This window comes from Podarcis erhardii (assembly GCF_964252035.2).
Source record: "Podarcis erhardii genome assembly, chromosome: 7".
Classification (NCBI taxonomy): domain Eukaryota; kingdom Metazoa; phylum Chordata; class Lepidosauria; order Squamata; family Lacertidae; genus Podarcis; species Podarcis erhardii.
The window spans coordinates 66,928,844-66,949,672 of NC_138511.1; the positions used below are offsets into that span (position 1 = coordinate 66,928,844).

The 20,829-nt window shown below is 43.5% G+C and overlaps 1 protein-coding gene across 3 annotated transcripts in view; it reads left to right on the forward strand.

Moving 5' to 3' along the window:
* The window catches only part of RPS6KA1 (ribosomal protein S6 kinase A1), an 84,130-nt gene that overhangs the window by 20,702 nt on the left and 42,599 nt on the right, over nucleotides 1-20,829 (forward strand). The window contains exon 3 of one of the 3 annotated variants that reach the window (XM_081868890.1): nucleotides 15,897-15,990. The exons of 1 other annotated variant lie outside the window; for it this stretch is intronic. In XM_081868890.1, the coding sequence (XP_081725016.1) occupies nucleotides 15,897-15,990 (94 nt within the window). Of the gene's footprint in view, nucleotides 1-7,302; nucleotides 7,324-15,896; nucleotides 15,991-20,829 lie in introns of those variants that run through there. One more of the 3 variants, XM_081868893.1, reaches the window with a different exon arrangement.

Genomic DNA, 20,829 nt, shown 5'->3' on the forward strand with positions numbered 1-20,829 from the left:
TGGTCCCCCCCCCCCTTTGAGTCTTTAACCTTAAAGGTCATTATTGTTGGGGAATGTAAATTAAACAATTCACATTCCACTGTGTTTGTGTTTTGACGTTTTCTTAATCTTCTGTATATTTTATCCTTTCAGCACAGCAGCTTGTAATGTTCTGAATGCTGAACATTATTATTTTTTTGCTGAGGTTCATTTGTTTGAACTTGAATTGATCTGTGAACTGAACATGAACCCAAACTAGTTTGTTTTGTAAAGAGACGAATGGGAATGGGAACCAGTTCCTTTTGGGACATGGCAAACTAAAACTAGTTCTTTTGAAAAATGAACTTTCAAAGTTCTGGTAGGATGTTTGCCTGCTTCCTGGCCTGAATTTAACTTTTTCTTTTAAATTGTGCACAAATGTCTCTTATCTGGTTAGTAGTTTTTCCAGGCAGCATTCTTTAGCTTGACACCCTTTCTTTCTTTTTTAGAAATAGGAGCTTCTGACTTTGATTTTTTTTTCCCCCATAAAAAGCAAGGAAGGTGGTGGATAATCCTCAAAACAATCTTCATGCACCTCTTCCCTCTTAGCATTTTGGTGATGTTGACTGTGAAACTAGCTATTGACTGTTCTTTCCCTGAGCTTTTCTGAAGTTCTGTGTGTCCACAGTGCTTGGGCTTCAAGTCGTCTGTACGTTTCTGAATTTGCAGAGTTAAAAAAAAAGTTGTAGTCTTTTAATCTCTGAGATAGCTGACTTGAACTTCAAAATTGAATATGTCTTCATCATATTTTGGAGACTTCTTAGTGGGGAAAACAACTGCCTAATAAAATTATTTTTTATTTACAGTAATTGAAACCCAAATAACACCCCCTTTCCTGCTAATTTTAACAAGGAGACCAATATATTGGCATGTTGTCTTCCTGCACAAGGTCCAGTGAAATGAGTCAGAACAAAGTCTTCCTGTAGCTCAAGCTCCAATTCACTTCATATGCTGCAAAACTTCTCATTTTGCATTGAGTTCAGTGGGTCAGATCTGTTTGCTTTCAAAGTTTGTTGCCCTTAATGGCCTCCAGGATCTACCACCAAAGGTAGCCATATTTCCCTGCCATGTTGCAAGACTGCCTCTAAAGATGCTTAGCTTACTGGTTTATTAATTTTATGATTTCCATTTAGAGACTCTCTGAAGGCCTTGAAACAGTTTGCAACATATGTAGGAACGCTGCAAAGGAAGGTCTTGTAAGATGCTCACCCCATTTCTGAAGCATAGATGAGCTCATTCTTCACACCCACTAGACCAGCTAACATTCCTCCATCTCTCATCTGGGAGACGCCCAGTTTTATACCAGGGCAGGCTCTCAATCTGGAGAATGTAAAACTACTTCCATCCACTCACTCACACAGTTGTAACCTCCAAGGTTTGACACAACCTTAACTCCTGATGAGTAACCAGTCAGCACTGGTAGCAGACACAACATCAACATAGCACCTAAAGTGCCCCTGAAGGTGCATAGCAAAAGACCAGAAGCATACCTTTTGGGAATATTGAATAGTGATATTTCTAGAGAAAATACTAAATTCTTTCTGTATGCAACATCTGCAGTGAGAATCCTGGTGGCTAAGTACTGGAAGGGTAATCAAGTACCGACCAAAGAGGAATAGTTATGTAAATTATGTGAATATTTGGAACTGGCCAAATTGACGGATGTAATAAGATTAAAGCCAATGAATACAGTCAAGAAGGAATGAAAGTACTTGAATGATTATTTAGAAAGACAAGGTTCTAATGTAAAAATTTGGCTGTGTCTAGAATGACCTCATGAATGGAAAAGAGGAAACGTGTATACACACACACACACACACACACACACACACACACATATCTATATATTAAGATGAAAATAATACTGAAATACAGATAAAATATGAAATGTGAAAGGAAGTGTTGTGAGAGTGATGGAAGTCTATTACTATTATTATTTTGTAAAATAGTGTTTATTGTATTGAAATATTATACTTTATTCTTTTATTGTCTACTTTTCTTTGAATTTTCTTTCTTTTTTCTTTTTCTTTATATTATTCTTTATGTATGGCTTGTTATTGATGTATTTGCAATAAAAATTCTTTAATATTAAAAAAAAGGTGGTTGTAGGGTCCAGGAACCATATTAAAATGGTGGAGCAAAGTTTTTGCATCCAGGGGGTCACGGGATCAATCCCCAACATCTTCCATTAAAAGCAGCATAACATGGGAAAGACCTTTGCTTTCAACCCTGGAGAGCTGCTGGCAGTCAGAGTACACACTACTGGGCCAGATGCTCTGACCTGGTACAACTGGCAGCTTCCAGTGTTGGGTGGTCAGGTCAGGGAGTCCCATTTACATGCCAGACCTACCTTCCAGTGGGAAAGGGTGCCTGTCTCTCTTTAATTGCAGATATAGCATAAATTCTGGTGACAAAAGGGCAAGAAGTTCCCAGCAATCCAATCACTTGCTGGTATCAGATGCTCTAATCTTAAAAAACCTTTTTTGTTTTTAAGCAGCTGAATTGGGCAGAAGGCTTTCCTTGAAAACAGCTGGTTAGATCTTGCCAGTGCAATGTTATCCGTGATGCGGGGGAGCAGGATGGGTAGAGCTATAGGCTTGTAATCTAGCTAAATTGGTTTCCTAGCTAGTGCTTATGAACTGGCAAATCTGCTAGCTTGCCTGCATCCCATGACTCCTCTAGAGTCTGTGCAGTCGATTAGCAAAATATTAAGGGCTTGCTACTGAGACCTCTGTTGCTTTCTGTTGCTCCAGCTTCTCCTCTTTCCCTTTTTTGTTTTTTTGAAAAAAGGTCTAGCCCACTTTATTCCTTAGGCTCAGGGTAAGTAACAAACTTCTTTAAAATACCAGCCTAAAGGTCTGATCTCAGGCAAGCCTGTTCCCCAGTTTATGTCAAGTCTTGCATTGGTGCTTCAAACTGCCCTTGGGGAAACATTCCTAGAACAAAGGGAGTGCCAGGCTGTGTTGCATTGCCCCACAGAACTAAGAAAAAGTCAGTAGAACGCAGCCCTGTTGGGACTCCTTGTCCCAGGTTGAAGGGCCTCCATTTGCAGTTGCAATTGTTTCAGTCCTGTATGGATGAGGAACACACTGAGTGAGCACTCGTGTTTGAACAGTGCTGGAGTTCTTTGATAAGCGTTTTTAGCTCTCCACAGCTATTGTGATGTACTGCCTAGATTGCTAGACATCAGTGTTGCCTAGATCAGGGATGGAAAATCTGTGTGCCCTCCTTGATATTACTGGATCCCATCATCCCTGACCATTAGCAAGGCAAGGTGGGGGTGGGGTTGAGGGGAGTTGAAGTCAAGGAACAATTAGCAAGGCCACACATTCCTTATTCCTGGCCTAGACAGCATGGCCCTGTCTGCAAGACCCAACTAGCAAAGCAAGGGGATCTGGGCCACTCAACATCTTTCAGCCTAATCTACCTAGCAGCCTAATCTACCTGCTGTGATTATAAAATAGGGGCAAGCCATATATGCTGTCCTGGGCTCCTTGAAGGAAGTGTAGGATAAAAACATATATGCAATACTGTGTTTTCAAATGCCCAATCTTCAGGGAACCATTTCTTCATGGACTTATCTGCTGAAGATCTTGCCATGGAATGCTTGCATCTTCCACAAGATTCTTGGGAGAGCACACAGTCTGCATATAAATAAAATGGTGGTTGTTAGGGTTCTGTGTGAGTGACCCCTAAAACAGGTGTTCATGGCTTATCAGTGCAGTTTGGAAGTTTGCTGTCCTGCTTAGATAGGAAGCCACTTCCCCAAGGTAGAGGGCTTTCCAGGCTGTGCCACCTGAGCCTCTTGTTAACCAGAGGTACCAGGGCTTGGACCTTGGATCTTTCTGCATGTAGAACTCATGTCTTCTGACTGAGCTATCCTCAGCCCCCAGGGTCACACAATCTACCCAACAGGCTAAATACGGCACACCCATGATAGCTTCAGTACACACCCTTGGAAACATTATGGTTGAGAAGTGCACATGGGTGATCCTTTTGGGTCACTGTCACCTACCTCCGCGCCATATTACAGGGTGAGCATGGCAGGAGGAAAATGAAACTGCAAAGATTGCAGATTTGCTGTGTGTGTGTGTGTGTGTGTGTGTGTGTGCTGCACAGCCACTGTTTCTTTGTTGCTGTGCTCTGACACATGCATCTGTTCCTCCCAGAACTCTTGACTGTCCCGTGCCAAGAATGGGCCCCAGCTAATGGCAAACTCTTTGGTGCCATTAAACAAATATATCAATCCTTCTCTCTCTCTCTCTCTCTCTCTCTCTCTCTCTCTCTCAGAGCCGTAGGCTTCAATTAATAATTGAATAAGGATCAGCTTTCAGAGCCCTGCATTCCTCATAACCAGCTAGCTTTTTCTGGCACTGTGGAAATAGCTTAGTTGCACAGCCAGGGGTGGGCTGGGGGATGGATGTCTTGAAAGCACTCCAAACTTCTTCTCTTGCTGTTTGTAACAATGCATTGAGCTGCCACAGGTTCTTGGTGTCCTGAAAATCCCATAACAGTCTCCTAAAAATTCAGGAGCAGTCTAGTGGTGTATTGCTTCAATTGACAATTTGTTGTCTAATGATCTTTTGGAGAGAGAAGTTTTTATTTTTATTTTTAAAAAGTGGGTGATACAAGGAAGGAAAAAATATTTTCAGTTTACAAGCAAATGATGACCTTTTTGCAAAGAATGTCAGTCAATCTCCTTATTTATTTGTCTACTCGATTTCTCAGATTTATATATCCTGTCTTTCCTCCAGGGACCTTAAAGCAGCATACATAGTCTCCCCCACCTGCCTGTTGGTATCCTTAAAACAACCTTGTAAGGTAGGTGTGAGGCTGAGAGAATGATTGGTCCAAGGTCACCCAGTGAACTACATGGTTGGGTGTGCATTTGAATTTGGGCCTCCTGGGTCCTAGTTTGACACTATGAACCAGAGGTTCAAAGAGTACGGTGGGGCTGTTTGCAAAAGGGCTTTCAAACAGTCCCATGCTGCACTTTGTACAGTCTTGACAGCTGGGTCTTCAAAGCATAGCACCATCCGCCATCACCTATTCCCCTTGCATAGCTACAATTCCCATAATGGTGTAACAATCCTCCCTCCCAAGAAACTCGGAATTGTAGCTTTGTGTGGGGAATAGGGGTGCCCTAACAACTCTCAACTGCTCTTAAATAAGTTCCAGAATTCTTAGGGGGAAGCCATGGCTGCTTGAAGTGGTTTAATGCTGCTTTAAATGTATTGTGCAGATGGCAGCCTAGGTTGGACATGAAGCCCACAGGGTGATGTTGGGCCAGTCACGATCTCACAGACTAACCTGCCTCACAGGGCTGTTGTGAGGATAAAAGGTGGGACACCAACACTGTTTGCCAGTTGGTGCTCGTTAGAGGAAAGGTAGAACCTAACTAATAATGTCTCATACCATTGTCAATTCTTAATTGATTACGTATTTCATAAATTGTATTATGTATTATATACCAGAATAATTGGATTAATCAGAGGGGAAAGCCTCCTATTGGTGGACTAAAAGAGCACTTCAACCTCCAATTCCTGTTGTTGGATCAAAGGTCTATTCCAAAAGAAAATAAAACCCCCACAACTACCTTGTAATTAGTTACCAATTAAGAATATGAGGTTAGTGAGTCTGTCCATATCTCCTATGGCAGGAATAAATGACTTGGGTTTCAGTCAGAGATGCATTTAAATTGTGGAGAATTTGCAATGTGCACGTATAAATATTGCAGAGATTTCAGACTTCTTTATATGAAAAGATCAAGCTTAAGACAGGCAATAAGAAATCACGTTGGTTTGAATTCTTGCAGTTAAGATCTCAGTGTTACAAGACAGCATTTGCAATACTATGGTCTAATTTGGACTTGAGAGAGGTTACGTGTGAAAACACTTTGGCCCCAACCCAGCAGAAATTGCTCCTGCTTTGAGCCCCAGTGAAATCAATAACCATTTTGCAGATGATGTGCAGCATGGAATGAATGCACACATGTTGAGAGGAGGGAGCAGGATTGCAGTCGTAGTCTCCACCTCCTACTTACACACATGGTTTTATAAACGTGTACAGCTCAGGATTCCTGGTTGTGCAAAGAGAACCACAGGCATGTTCAGTTGTATGCAAACCTTCAAATGAACATGTATAGGTCAGGGGTGCAACTTAGCATAGCAATTCCGCTTCTTTTGCCCGCCCCCAGCCCCCCCCCCCCCCCCCGCACACACCCCCCGTTGCATGTTGCCTGGCCTAACAGGACAAGCTGATAATCACAATTTCATGTGTGTCCAGTCGATTTTAATTCAATTTAAACATCACTTAAGTCTTGCTGTTTGGGGCACAAGGACCCTGATGCACAATATTTTTGGGTTTTTTTACATTATCTTCAGAGTTGGAAGGTACGCTGGAGGAGAGGGCTATTGCTAGCCATTATGGCTATGCTCCACTACTGCCTCCACAGTTGGAGGCAGTAATGCTTCTGAATACCAGTTATGGGAACTGCAGGAGGGGTGAGTGCTCATCCACCAGGTCCTGCTCATAGGCTTCCCACAGTCATCTGGTTGGCCACTGTGAGAACAGGATGCTGGACTAGATGGGCCATTGGCCTGATCCAGCAGGCTCTTCTTACATTCTTTATAGTGGCTACTGCTTTGCAAGTAAGTCCTATAGCTCTGTCCTTCTATATACTCGTCTTAAATAAAAGCAACTAATACTGCAAAATCTGTTCTGGTTTTGGCTGATGGTGCATCTAATGAAGAACCTGTTCTCCCACCGTTTCTAACTCTGGGCTCTTTTTGGCTGTTGCTGCTACATAAACTTTCCCTGAGCATAGTTGCTTTGGAGGCAAGCTGTATCTCCTGCCTGAGGTTGGCTTGTTCCTTCCCAAATGTTTTTGGCAGTTATTACATCACGCTTGTGTGTTAACCAAGGGATGAGATGTAATATATTCTTGCAGAATTACAGGGTAATATTAGAACATGCTGTTTCCTGTTGTGTTTTCTTGAGCCGCTTCAAGTTCAGCAACAGCCTCAAGCATGAGAGGGAAATGTACCTGGCCTTAATGATTTTTGTTTTCAGTAATCCTGTTTTTAGTTATAGAGTGACTGTTGTTTTAAAAGCTTTAGGAAGGTTAAGCATGCTTACACCTCGTAACCGTGAGTTCCACAGATGGTATCTGTGCTATGTGAAAAATTATGGCCATGGCTTGGCATAGTTGGACACGCTTAAGCTTGCAAGCGTCGGTGAAGTCTAAAATATGATGAACGTAGCAGTGGATTGCGGCCCGCTTATTGTGTGTAGAACATAATGCAGGTTAGTATAAGAATTGGCTGCTTTTGGCGAACCCTCACTACCATCTTTCTGGCTCCATCCTCAGTGAGGCAGCAATCCTAGACATGTTTGCTATGGGGTAAGCCCCACTGAACACCCTAAGACTTGCTTCCAAGTAGACATGTATAGGTTTGTGCTGTGATGATTATTTTTATGAAATAGACAACAGTAAACTGCTAATTCTGTCTCCTGGCTTCAGTTACCAGTAAAAGGTGATAGTGATGATAGATTTTGACAGAAGCAAATGTGGTTGCTCTGAGAAGTCTTCTGTCCTCGAAAATCTGCCTTAGTTGGTGCTGTGTATACAGGGCGGTGGCTGAACAAAAATATCGACCTTTGCATCTGTTTGCTTTCTTGCACTGCTTTTTTTTTTTTTTTTTTTAAGTGCAGCTGCAGCATGGATTATGTGTTGAAGGTTCTTTACATCTGCAAGGAAGGATATTCTTGCTTGGAATGGTGTCCCCTTCCTTCTTGGAAAGGTGACTCCTTCCTTCACCGTTCAGTGTTGGGTGTCTCCTTTTCCCCTTGTGTTGTGCCTCTCTTCTAATATCCCTCACTTGCTGGGTTGTGGTGGGCAATGAAGCTTTCCTATTTTGGCATTGTAGAGCTGAAATAACATTAGTGCTAGAAGTCAGGAAGACTCTCCTTTAGATTATTGCCCTAACCAAAACTCATTAGGTGGCTTTAGGCAAACTTTTGTGTCTTAACCTCAGTGCTCCTCCAGTCTCTGACATGGGAATAATACTGGCCTACCTTCCAAGATTGTTGTATGGATTACTAAAATGAAGTTCATGAATATTGAACTGGAAGCCTGGGACTCCTACACTTTGACCCTATTTAAAACACCATCATATCACTTTAAACAGTCAAGGCTTCCCCCAAAGAATCCTGGGAATTGTAGTTCTTTCAAAGGTGCTGAGAGAAGATCCCTATTGCCCTCACAGAGCTACAATTTCCAGAGTAGTTCAACAAACAATTCTTCTTCCCATGGAACTCTTGGAATTGTAGCTCTGTGCAAGGAATAGGATGTCCTAACAGCTCTCAGCACCCTTAGCAAACTACAGGTCTCAGGACCTGGGTTCTTTGGGGAAGCCATGACAATTTTTTAAAGTGGTGTGATAATGCTTTAAATGTATATTGTAGATGGGGCCTGTGTGTGCTTTAAATAATCAACCTGACATCGTAAGTGCCTTCACTGTTACATTTCCTTACATGTGAAATTCATAAACGTGCTGGGAGCATAAAGTTTCTCTTTGATGTTGTGGTTTACATGTTTCATTTTATTGCATTACAAGTACACGTACTGCTATATGACAAAATGAGTTTAAAAAGCAAATGTGGATAAAAGAGGACAGAACAAAAACAATTAAAACCATAGCCCCAAAGAATAATAAGTGGTGATGTGGCAACCTGCATCAGAAAATTTTCAGTTTGCACGGGGAAATTTTCTGTCCTAGGGCATGATATCATTTTAGCATGTCTATTTTACTTGTATTTAGTAAAGGAAGCTAAAACATTGATTTTGATAAGCCTGCCTAATATTTGTTTGTAGTTGTCACTAATTTATGTAATGGCCATTTTTCCTTGGACAAAGCAAGCACAGAGTGGGATGTGGGTCTATTTTTTTGGGGGGGGGGATTATATCCGATGTCCCTGCTTATAAAGTTAAATTATAATAGAAATACTTTCAAAAGTGTGATGTATCTTTACAAAAGGGTCATGGAAAGGTGGTGGAGGATGAATCCCTGACACCCCTCTGTTTATGGAGAAGATGTAAGAGAACTACATTTCAAAGAAAGAAACAGATTTTAGGTGCATGAGTTAACTTTTCAGTGCTACAAACCAAATCAGTGTCCCCCACCCCCAGTATCTAGCTGCCTCCATTCTAGCATCTGTAAATGTCCATGCTTGGGGGGGGGGTGCAACATAGGATGTGGCCTGTCCTTGTGCAGAAGCCGCTGTTGGTCATGCATGGCTTGTCTCTCATGCTTAACACCGGCAAGGCCTCCCTATATGTCTGCCTCTGCACTTAAAGCTGCCTTAAATTTCTGGATGTCTAAGGTCAAGCTGTAGGGTTATTTGGCCCTGGAAAACAAACTGTGCCAATGGTTGGGCCACTCTCCAAACCCATCCTGCTTCTCCCCTGCCAAAATTTTTTAAAAAAACCAGTCAAAGCCATCTTCATTTACCTGTTGCACCTGCCACATTTCTGCTGTTCCGGCGCTGCCCGTTTTAAATCTTGAGTATCAGTGAGATGAGCTTATGGGGCTTGGGGAGATACCATAGCTTAGAGTTAGCCTATGGTAGGTAGGTAGCCGTGTTGGTCTGCCGTAGTTGAAACAAAGTAAAAAAATTCCTTCCAGTAGCACCTTAGAGACCAACCAAGTTTGTTATTGGTATGAGCTTTCGTGTGCATGCACACTTCTTCAGATAGGTATCTGGGTATCTGAAGAAGTGTGCATGCACACAAAAGCTCATACCAATAACAACTTAAATAAAAAAATTCCTTCCAGTAGCACCTTAAAGACCAACTGAGTTAGTTCTAGGTATGAGCTTTCGTGTGCATGCACACTTCAGTGTATCTGAAGAAGTGTGCATGCACACGAAAGCTCATACCTAGAACTAACTCAGTTGGTCTTTAAGGTGCTACTGGAAGGAATTTTTTTATTTTGTTTTGACCATGGCAGACCAACACGGCTACCTATCTGTAACAATAACAACTTAGTTGGTCTCTAAGGTGGTACTGGAAGGAATTTATTTTATTTTATAGCTTAGAGAGAGAGAGAGAGAGAGAGAGAGAGCGCACATACACCTGCATTATATGGACAAGGTCCCAGTTCAGCCCCCAGCATCTCCAGTCTTTTATTTCTTTCTTCAAGGAGCAGAAAAAACTTCTGCCTGAGACCCTCTGCCAGTCAGAGGAGACAAATAGTCTGCTCTGATGGAAGGCAACTTCCTAAGCTTTTAGCATATAAATTGCATGATGACTGTGTTTGCCCCCGGTCTCTAATTCTTAGACATGCTGCCGTCAGGTTTTCAAGCTTGTCTGTTCAGTGATGAGCACAATTAAAAAGTACTACCAGAAACCTTTTAGTGCATGGTTTCTCAATATGTGGTGGCCAGCCACTATTGTTGCAGCCATCAAGGCACCAGATTTCTTTTATGGGCTGGAATATGACTCTGCTGTCACATTCCATATCTGCATACATGCACATGATTCCGTAATCCCGTCTGCGGCCACAGCTGCATACCAGTTTGAGGATACTTCCTGCAGCTCAGGTGTGGGTCGAAGGAAGGCTGAGAGGTGGCCCAGCATCTGCTGGCCTCAGGGCTCCTTGCAAAGAGTTCTGGACAAGCGCAAACTATGCTGGTCTAATCCAGCAAAGCACGACTTGCCGTTAAGCAAAGGGATAAAGGGTTTGGAGTTGTTGTTTTTTCGCGTGCAGTTGGACACAAAATAAGGAGTTGGAAAAATTGTGTGCAGTTGGAAAGCTGATAGTGTGCAATTTGTAAAATAGGCATTGTGTGTGGGGTAGATTTCACATGTTAGACATATGTGCTTATGAAGCACTTAACATGTCAGGTATAGCATGTATGAAAATTTGTAAGGGTAGAATGCACTCAGTCAACTATCCAACCATATTAAAACATTTTCTTCTTTTTGGCCAGAATCTCTGCTTGCTGCACCTTTGGGCAGTTAATTCTTCAACACATCCTTGCATACACCCTTAAAGGAATCCTTTTCTGTGTGCCTGTTAGTTACTGGGTTATGGCAGATTCATCAATGAATCGCTGCTGTATAGTAGATATTGCAGAGGGTTCGACCATATGACCCTTGGGAGTTGCTTCCAACTCTATGATTCTGTGATAAGAACTACAGACTCCTATGGAGAAACCACCACTGATGCAGGGTGTAAACAAGGAGCAAAGTATGTTTTGTGTTCATTCAGCTGTGCATCGGATGGGAATGTTTGCAGTTGGAAATTCTGCTTTTAAAACCCTGCTTGGGATCACAGAGCACAAGACGACATATGGCTTTATTGCTAAGAGATCCTGCATATCCGTTTAAACACATCAGTGGACCACTGGGAATTCTAGTTCTAAAAAGAAAAGTGGCATCCATAAACCTAAAGGTAGCTTATCCCTCCTGTTCTCCTCTGCAAACAAAAACTCTTGGATAACACTTTTTAGTGAAATATTTATCCTTCCTGCTTCTTACTGTGGAGAGGGAACTTTCTCTGTGGAAACCCCTCAGCTATGTAATTTCTTGCCCACAGAGGTGCATCTGGCACCATCACTGTGTACTTTTTGTTGTACTGTATTCAGTTTGAAAGCACATCAAAGTGCAAGTAGATAAATAGGTACCGCTCCAGCGTTTCCGTGTGCTGCTCTGGTTTGCCAGAAGCAGCTTAGTCATGCTGGCCACATGACCCGGAAGCTGTACATCGGTTCCCTTGGCCAATAAAGCAAGATGAGCGCCGCAACCCCAGAGTCGGGGTTTTTATTCTGAAAATGCGCCTTTTACCCTGACCTTTGAGATACATACAGTGGTATCTCGGGTTACATACGTTTCAGGTTACAGACGCTTCAGGTTACAGACTCTGCTAACCCAGAAATAGTACCTCAGGTTAAGAACTTTGCTTCAGGATGAGAACAGAAATCGTGTAGCTGCGCAGCGGCAGCGGGAGGCCCCATTAGCTAAAGTGGTACCTCAGGTTAAGAACAGTTTCAAGTTAAGAATGGACCTCCAGAACAAATTAAATTCTTAACCTGAGGTACCACTGTATTTTGGACCCACCCTGTTCTCTTAAGTGTCACTTACTTTAATTATTTAATATTGTATTTTAAAATGCTTGTAGAAATCTACTAATTAATAATAATAGGTTGTTTCCAACTAAGTTCTACCCAGAGTAGACTGACTGAAATTAATTGATGTACACTAGTCACACCCATTCATTTCAGTGTGTTTAATCTGAATATAAGTAATGTTGAATACAACCTAATAGTAGTAGTAGTAGTAGCAGCAGCAGCAGCAGCTGCAGCAACTGACTTATGCAGGTGTATTACTCCAGGATTCAAGAGGGCTGCCCATCGCTTAAATTGTTATATAGTCAGTGGGATATTCCTAATGGTATATTTCAGTTCCTTGGGGAGAGAAAAAAATGTTTCAGTCTTGCATGGTACATGCATGACAGGCCTTTATCTGAAATAGGAGGCTGCTGTGTCTCTAGGTTGGGCTTGGAGAATACTTCTGGTTTTGGATGGAGAAACAGGCAGGGCTTTGTTTCAAAGCAGGTACTGTACCTTGGCTGTTTCAGTGACCTAACTGGGAGAGACTGCGGCAGCGGTACTCCTTTTTATTTTTCCCTTGCAGCTTTTGTTTCATTGGGGTTGGCATACATAACTTTCCTCAGGCAGCAGTTTTGGGAGTTATCATTAGGGCTGCAAATTGTCAATTATTTAGCTTATTAAATGTTTTAACTACTTGGGCTTCCTCCCTCCGGCATCAAAACACCTTTGAAGATCTTTGAGTGCTTCTATTTGAGAGCTGCTATTTTCTAACATACAGTACACAACCTGCTAACTAGCAGAAGAAGAAAAAAAGGAAAATATAGGTGACATTGCTGTCCAGTTGTTGCATTCTGGTATTTCCTGTGTTTTGTCCTTCCATCTCTTAAGATTATTCTTAGTATATACTAATTGATTTATACCCCACCTTTTCCCCTGATAGGGTTCAAGACAACTTACAGATAAAACAAGAATGGCTAAATACATGGGTGGAAGGGCAATCATTAAAAAAAACACACACACACCTGCTTTGTGGTATATTTAAGGGCAATTAATGCCAGCCTTTTGCACAACTGACTGGACTGGCAAAGCCTAATTCACTCCAGCATTTTCTGGTGCCAGCACTGCTTTTTACCTGTCCAGAATTCATAGGACTTTTGTTAAAAGTTAAAAAGCAGAGGTAGGGAACATTTTTTTCAGCCTGAGGGCTCCATTTCCTCATGGGAAAACCTTCTGGACGTCACATGCCTATGATAGGCAGACCAGATGCAGAACTGTGGGGAGCAATAGGTGTGTCTCCTACCACTGTAGAATCGGCTACACCCCAGCCATGCAAAAGTGAATTGTTTCTGGTCCTTCTCTCTTTCTCTTTCTCTTGCACATGGACATACACACTCTCTTTCCTCCAGTCAGGCAAACAAGAAGCATTATCACAGTTCAAGGACACATTCCAGCCAAGCAAAAGCACTCAGGAGTGGACCAGTGAGGGGTGTTGCCTGGGGAGACTACCAAAGGCTGGACAGAGAGAGCTGGAGGCTGCATTTGGCCCCCAGTCCTGAGGTTGACCACAACTGCTTAAAGGAAGCGGGAGGTTCAGTTCAGCCCACTTCCATTTCCACTTCATGAACAGAGTGTTTACCTGCATTGGTCTCTGGCACCTCTTCTGTGGTACAGTCCCTTTTCCCCCCAACACTTCTTTTTTCAACAGCTACCTCTCTTACCTTTTGAAGTGCAAGTTAAAAAAAAAAAGAGCGAGAAAAGAAAACTAGTAAATGTGCAAACTCTTTTGTTTGGGATGGATATTGTTGGAGCATTGATGGTACCACCCACTTTTCCCTCTGGTGTTGGGGTGGCCTCTGCAGGACTGTAATGGGCACTAATCCAAGCATATTGTGTAACCAAAATGAAAGACCATCTTTTTGGGGAGTGCAGTGTAGACCAGCGTGTTAACCGCTCCTAAGATCCACACTTTTCACGAAGCTGACTTAATCAACCTATCTCTTTTGTGCTTCCTGTGAGTGTCAGATTACTCCTTTTCTCACTGCTGCTGCTATCTCTGGCTTCTGTCCTTTCAACTGTCAAGCATCCATGGCTGTTTAAACAGGGAATAATGGAGGACTGTTTGGACTTGCACTGGAAATAGTTGACCCTATTTCCCCTGCCCCCCCCCCCATAACCTGCCTTTGTTCCACAGAGTTATCATGCCCCCTTGAGGCTTGTGCAGTTAGTACAACTTGCATGGAAAGCACACAGGGAATTTGTTTGTTGTTTGCTGGGATTCTAACCTACAGAGAAGCCATTGCTCACAAGTGAGGAACTTGTGGTCCTCCAGATCTCATTAGGCTCCAGCTCCCATCAACCCCAGCTGGCATGGCCAGTCATTGGGCATGATGGGAGCTGTAGTCCAACAACATCTGGAGGACCAAAGGCCCCCCCCGGACCTGATCTGAATGTAAACTCATGTTTCTAGGCATAGGAAAGCATCTGTCCTTGACAGTTTTTGAGCATTGCTTGGGAATATAGGAATCTGTCATATACCACTTCAGACCATTTGTCCATACAGTATTGTCTACATTGATTGGCAGTGAATCCTCGGGGTTTCAGGCAAAGGGTCTTTCCTAGAACCTGCTTACCAGATCTTTCTGTGTTGGGGATTGAACTTCAGGCCTCCTATATGAACAGCAGGTGTTTTGCCTCTGATATGTGGCCCCCATGATTCAGTAGGGCAGCCCCACGGGCAAGATGCTGCTGCTTCCTGTCAGCTCTCCTTGCAGGAGGTACCTGAGCACCGTGTTTGTAACTCTTAGCGCCCAAAAGTGCCAGAGTCAGTCCCAGCAAATGGGAAATGCAAATGCAAATTATGTGTCTCTTGTTGCAAGAGGCACAAGGAATTTTACAACTCTGAGAACTCATTCCTCATTAAACCACAAAAGCACTCTGCTTAATCCTACCAGCAAGTACAGACACTGGCCTGAGCTGTACATACAGGAGAATGAGGTGGGACTGAGGTGATAGAATGGGCTGCACCACTTCAGTTTGTAGCTTCTAAGGTGGGTTCCCGTGAATGCTCTTTCTTTAAAAACAAAACACAACAAACAGACAAAACTTTACTGAAAATAGAAAAGCAGCACAATAGGGAGGAAAAAGAGCTGGGATGAATTTCCACTTAAAGGGGAGCATGTGCAAATATGACCACCCCACTACAGTGTGAAGTGGTACAGTCTATTCTGCCACCTTATTCTGTTGCATATATAATGAAGCTGGCTGAGGTTTCTGACCTTTCTTTTCTTTCTTTCTTTTTGCACACCCTAGAAATACACCAGAGGTGTGGAATGTGAAGGAGTCTGGAATCTAAATGTTTAAAATGAAACAGAAGAGCAAGAGTGTGGTTGAGGCAGAGGGCGTTCTTATTTCCTGCTGCAGTTATTTGCTAACCTGAAACTCAGTCTTGTGGCTTTACCATCCCTTAACTTACTGGATTAGTCTCCTGCGGTGGGGGGGGGGGGGAGGACTCACAAACCCTGTTCCTATGCCATGCAGCAGAAAATTAAGCTTCGGGATTTGCTCACATGAGAGGTAGTGATGGCCACCAGCTTGTTTGGCTTTAAACAGGGTTTAGATAATTTCATGAAAGATAAGACTATCATGGTGGCTAGTCCTTATGGCTATGCCCCTACCTCCAGCGTCGCAGGCAGCCTACCTCTGAACAGAAATTGCTGGGGAGCACCAGCAGGAAGTGTGCTAATGTGCTTATGTCCTGCTTGCAGGTTTCTCATAGGACATGAGCACATTAGCTTGCAGGGAGACAAGCACTCGCTGGAGCCAGAGGCAATGACAGGCAGAGCCACCCGCGGACTCGTTGTAAGTAGGCATGCAGTTGATAGAACAGTGCCCCATTTGCCCTAATGGTCCAGCTTCTGCTTGTGTGTTACTATGGATCATGGAGGTTAATAACCAAATTTAGGAGGAGGGAGGGACAAATTAAATGTGTCTTTTAAAAAATCCTGCCTTTGTCAATTAACTTGGGGTTCACAGCGAAAGACCCAGTGCACTTCCATGGAACATACCCCTGTTTTCCCTTAGCTCGGGTCGGCAACTTCCACCCCTAAATTGATTTTCTCATTTTTATGAGGCATCCACACGCTGCCAAATTCCTCTTTAGCAACTGGCAGTGTCTATTTTCAGCCTCCTGGACTTCACACCTTCCGGAAGAGGGTTTCCTTCCTGTGACAACTTTATCTTCCTTGTAATGAGAGATTGAGACATAAATAACCACCTTTTGTTCATTTGTGAACCTGTGTTGGGCAGAACAATTCAAACCTTGTCCACACCCACCCAACCTGTTCATGGTCAGAGTTTTGGCTTCATCTAAGGCAGAGATGGGGAAGCTGTGGCCCTCCAGATGTTGTTGGACTCCCAACTCCCATCAGCCCCATCCAGCTGCATCTAAAGATATTCCACCCCTCATCCCTGCTGAAAGATCTTGAGATTAAGAGATTGTCTTGCCCATTTTGTATCTCTTGTTGTCCAACCAGTGTTAGTGTAAGAAGAGGAGGGGAAGAGGTCTGGCCCGCAGACCTCTTTAATGAAACATGTCACCTGTCCCATACCTGATGCTCCCTGCAGTGAGCAGTTAAAGGAGCCCACAATGCTCTGCCTGCTCATGGGCAAGCGGGGAGAGCACTGGGGGCTGTCTCAGATGGAGAGGGGGAACTTTCCCGATCCCCAGCTGAGCTGCGCAAACAAGCAGCCTTGTCCCAGCCTGCAAACACCTGGGGGAAGCTGCCTCAGCTCTCATGTGAGCTGGGGCAGTTTCCCCCAGTGTCTCACAGGCAGGGGCCAATGCATCTTGTTTTTTCAACATTGTGGTATGTCACCAAACCACAGTGTTTGGCTTGCGATACACCGCGATGTTGAAAAGCTGTTATCGCCCTTCCCTAGTAGATGGTCCCTCCCACCTGTCAAAGTTGACCTGCCACAGTGGTGAAGAGACAACGATGTCGCCCACCGGGCCAAAAAGCCGCCCAGCTGCAATAATTTTCTACACCTTTCCTTATTAATAAGCGATTAGGTAAGTGATCATGGCAGGTGTTTAAATATTTACTTGTACATGCAATACAAAATAAATTAGGCGTAAGTAGGGTACTTCAATCTCTGGTTTCTTTTGTAGTTTAAAGAAAGAAAGAAAGAAAGAAAGAAAGAAAGAAAGAGAAAGATAGATAGATAGATCTAGGTTCTACTAACACACACTTCTGCAAAAATAGAAATAAAAGGCTTTAAAATGTGCAGAGGGTGTGAGAATCAGAGGCTAATTTTTAAATTCAGATTCTTCAACACAGCCTTTCTAAGGCGTCTCCCAAACTGGTTATCCATCCTGGCTTTTGCCACCACCCCAACTTCTCTGGGTTATTTCCTTGGGTGGTTTTTCTTCTTCTATTATTCTTTCAGGCTACTGATTTAGAAACTTTGTTCCGGGGAACTTTGAGATTTCTTGATACCTTATCAACCGTTTCCTCTTCAGTCAAAATGTTTAAATAACAGCAGGCAACATTCCCTGAAAGAGAACTTGTTTATCTCTGCTGATCTTCCTCTGCAGTGCTCTGATGCCAGAGACCTGTTTTGAGGGATGTGCTCAGTACACTGAGGGGACAATGAAATTTTGGCCAAAGAACTGTTTTGCTCCAGTGTACTCCTCTGAGCCCTCTTCTGAGGAACCCCAGTGTGTTGCAATAACTGACAGTGTTCCCTGAAGGTTGAAAGTTTGAAAGCTACCGCTGTGAACTGTGCCAAGTGTGCTGGTTGCGCCTAAACACAGCTCTTATCATTTTCCAGAAGAAAATGGTGTCAGCACAAGTCTGTGCGTGCAGCACTTGCTTATGTACACAGTAAAAGTGTATCAAAGCACGCAAGGGAGCCAGATGTGTGTGTCCACTCCGTGTAAGCATTTTCTCACAAGTTCTTAAGTTCTCCTTCAATCTTTTATTGACCTTTCACAATACAGCAGTAATTCTGTCTCGCTGAGCAGTTTCATATTGTCTGGAGACTTGCCTTGCCCACCCATCCCCTAAATATGAAATGATAATTGTCCAAATTGTTTACAAATGAGATGTCACATTTTTGCTCGCTCCCCACGGTTTAATGGCTATAACTCTGAATGCAGCTCTGGGTACAGCTTCATGCTATTCATTTTCCAGGACTGTGAGCCATAAAAATGCCTGCGTAGGGAACAGTAGGGTGTGCCTGGAGTAACTGTGCATGTTTGGCTCTTGTGGCTTCCCTACATGTGCATGCATGCACACACAAGTATATCTCTACACATCAGTGTTTGGCATAGGCACATATTGAGGCTGTAGTGGCCAACCTCTTCCCAGAACCTAGGAGGAAGTAGCCTCTGCACACATAAGAAGGTGGAAGTGCATCTCTGACTACCCACAGCAAGGCTTACATTCTCTATACAGTGGTGCCTCGCAAGACGAAATTAATCCGTTCCGTGAGGCTCTTCGTATAGCGTTTTTTTCGTCTTGCGAAGCAAGACCATTGATAGCTTAGCGGATTAGCGCTATTAGCGGTTTAGCGGCTTTTAGCGGAACAGCTGATAAGCGGCTTAGGGCTTAGGAAAAGGGGAAAAAGGGAAAAAACCCCGCAGGAACTCGCAAGACATTTTCGTCTTGCGAAGCAAGCGCATAGGGAAATTCGTTTTGCGAAGCGCCTCCAAAACGGAAAACCCTTTCGTCTAGCGGGTTTTCCGTCTTGTGAGGCGTTCGTCTTGCGGGGCACCACTGTACTGAGAATGCCATATTTTGCTATGCATGTTACAAAACAGCAGTGGGGGGGGGGAGCTCTGGCTCAAAGGCTGCCTGTGGCCCTTGGTCTAATTTTCATGTGGGTGGGAAGAGCCTGGGCCCCTGGCCAGAGCCACCTGTTTCTCCCCCTGCAGCCCACTGGACAGGATGCAAAAAACAAAGAGTTGTTGGAGAGTGAGTGAAGGGGGCAGGCAGAAGGTTCCTGGGTCAGTTCCTGGCATCTGTGGGTAGGGCTGCAAAGTCTTCCTTCTGAAATGCTTGATTGCTGCTGCCAGTTAGTGCAGACAGTACTGAGCTACATGGACCCAAAGGTCTGACCTTGTATGTCCTGTGCAGACATTTTGCAGGCATTTTGTGGGGAAGGACTGTAGCTCAATGACAAAACACATGCTTTGCATGCTAAAGTTTTTAGGTACATGAAGTTATGGTCTGAGTCTGACATAAGGCAGCTTCATTTGTTAAAACACCCTGGAGAATACAATATTGTACTCTAGCCTGAATACGGGTCCCAGGGGAATCTCCTTGGGGAGGGCATTCCATAACCAGGATCCTGTGGTGTCATTCTGTGATTTCTAGATGTCAAGGAAGCCCTAAGAGGCCTTGGCAAATGTGAGCATGTTGGTATGGAAGAAGGCACTCCATTTGGGTTAGCACCACAATGAGACCAACATTTATTTGATTCTATTATTTGTGTGTGTTATGATCTGCACGTGCAGGCTTTTTATATATAGCCTTCAGAGTGAGGCCAGAAGCCCACTTCTAGTGCATAGTGCAAGAGACAGCTGCTGTTTTGGAACAGCTTTTATCACACCGGCAGCTTCCTGTTTATGAAATTCTGATCTGTGCTCTGGTTGTAACCAATACTGATTTAGCCACCTTCTACAGGATGCATTTGATTTCTGTACAGGAGAATGGCTGGCTTGCCTCTCTCTCTTTTTTCTGTCTCCGCAGATCCACAACTCTGCTGGGAGATCAGAACATCTCCCAATCAACTGGTGCTTGTGTGTGTTTGCCTAGCAGCTGCTAAGGTAGCGCAAGAGCTATTTCACACAACCTGCAAAGGTGTAGCGGGTGGGAGAGGAGAGGGAATTTGGACAGAGTTTGTAGCTTGCAGAGAAGCAATCGGGCATCTGGTCTGTCTAGGGCTCAAGCCAAAATTCTTTCTCCATGCTGGTATTGTATTACTGCAGAGAGTTTATCAGTAAGCAGTAGCAAAGCAACTGCAGTCAAAGCACTCAAGTGGGATTTTCTGTTATACACTCGTATCAATTTCCATTCTTATACAACAATTCTTTTCTTTTGGAAAAGAAAACATATAAATAAAATTCACGTACAAAAAAGCACTCAAGTGGGAGTCCAGAACATAAGAAAAAATGAAAAATTTCAAAGGATGGCTGTGTTTTGGTTTGCATATTGTTTTGACAAGTGCAAATTAGGTAAGTTTTACCATTTAAAGCAAACTGAAAAATATATACAGTGGTACCTCAGGTTACAGACGCTTCAGGTTACATTCGCTTCAGGTTACAGACTCCACTAACCCAGAAATAGTGCTTCAGGTTAAGAACTTTGCCTCAGGATGAGAACAGAAATCGTGCTGCGGTGGCGCAGCGGCAGCAAGAGGCCCCATTAGCTAAAGTGGTGCTTCAGGTTAAGAACAGTTTCACGTTAAGTATGGACCTCCAGAACGAATTAAGTACTTAACCCAAGGTACCACTGTATCTTCCATTCCTACTCCTGTGCAGGTCTGCCTAGATTTGGGAATTCTGCTCTGTTGTAGCCACAGTGAAAATTAAAGTCAGGGTGACCTTTCTTCCCAATTTGTTAATCCACAACACTTTCCCTGCCTCTAGTTCCACCCATCATCCTTTCTGGCTCTGCCCAGCACCAGCACACTGCC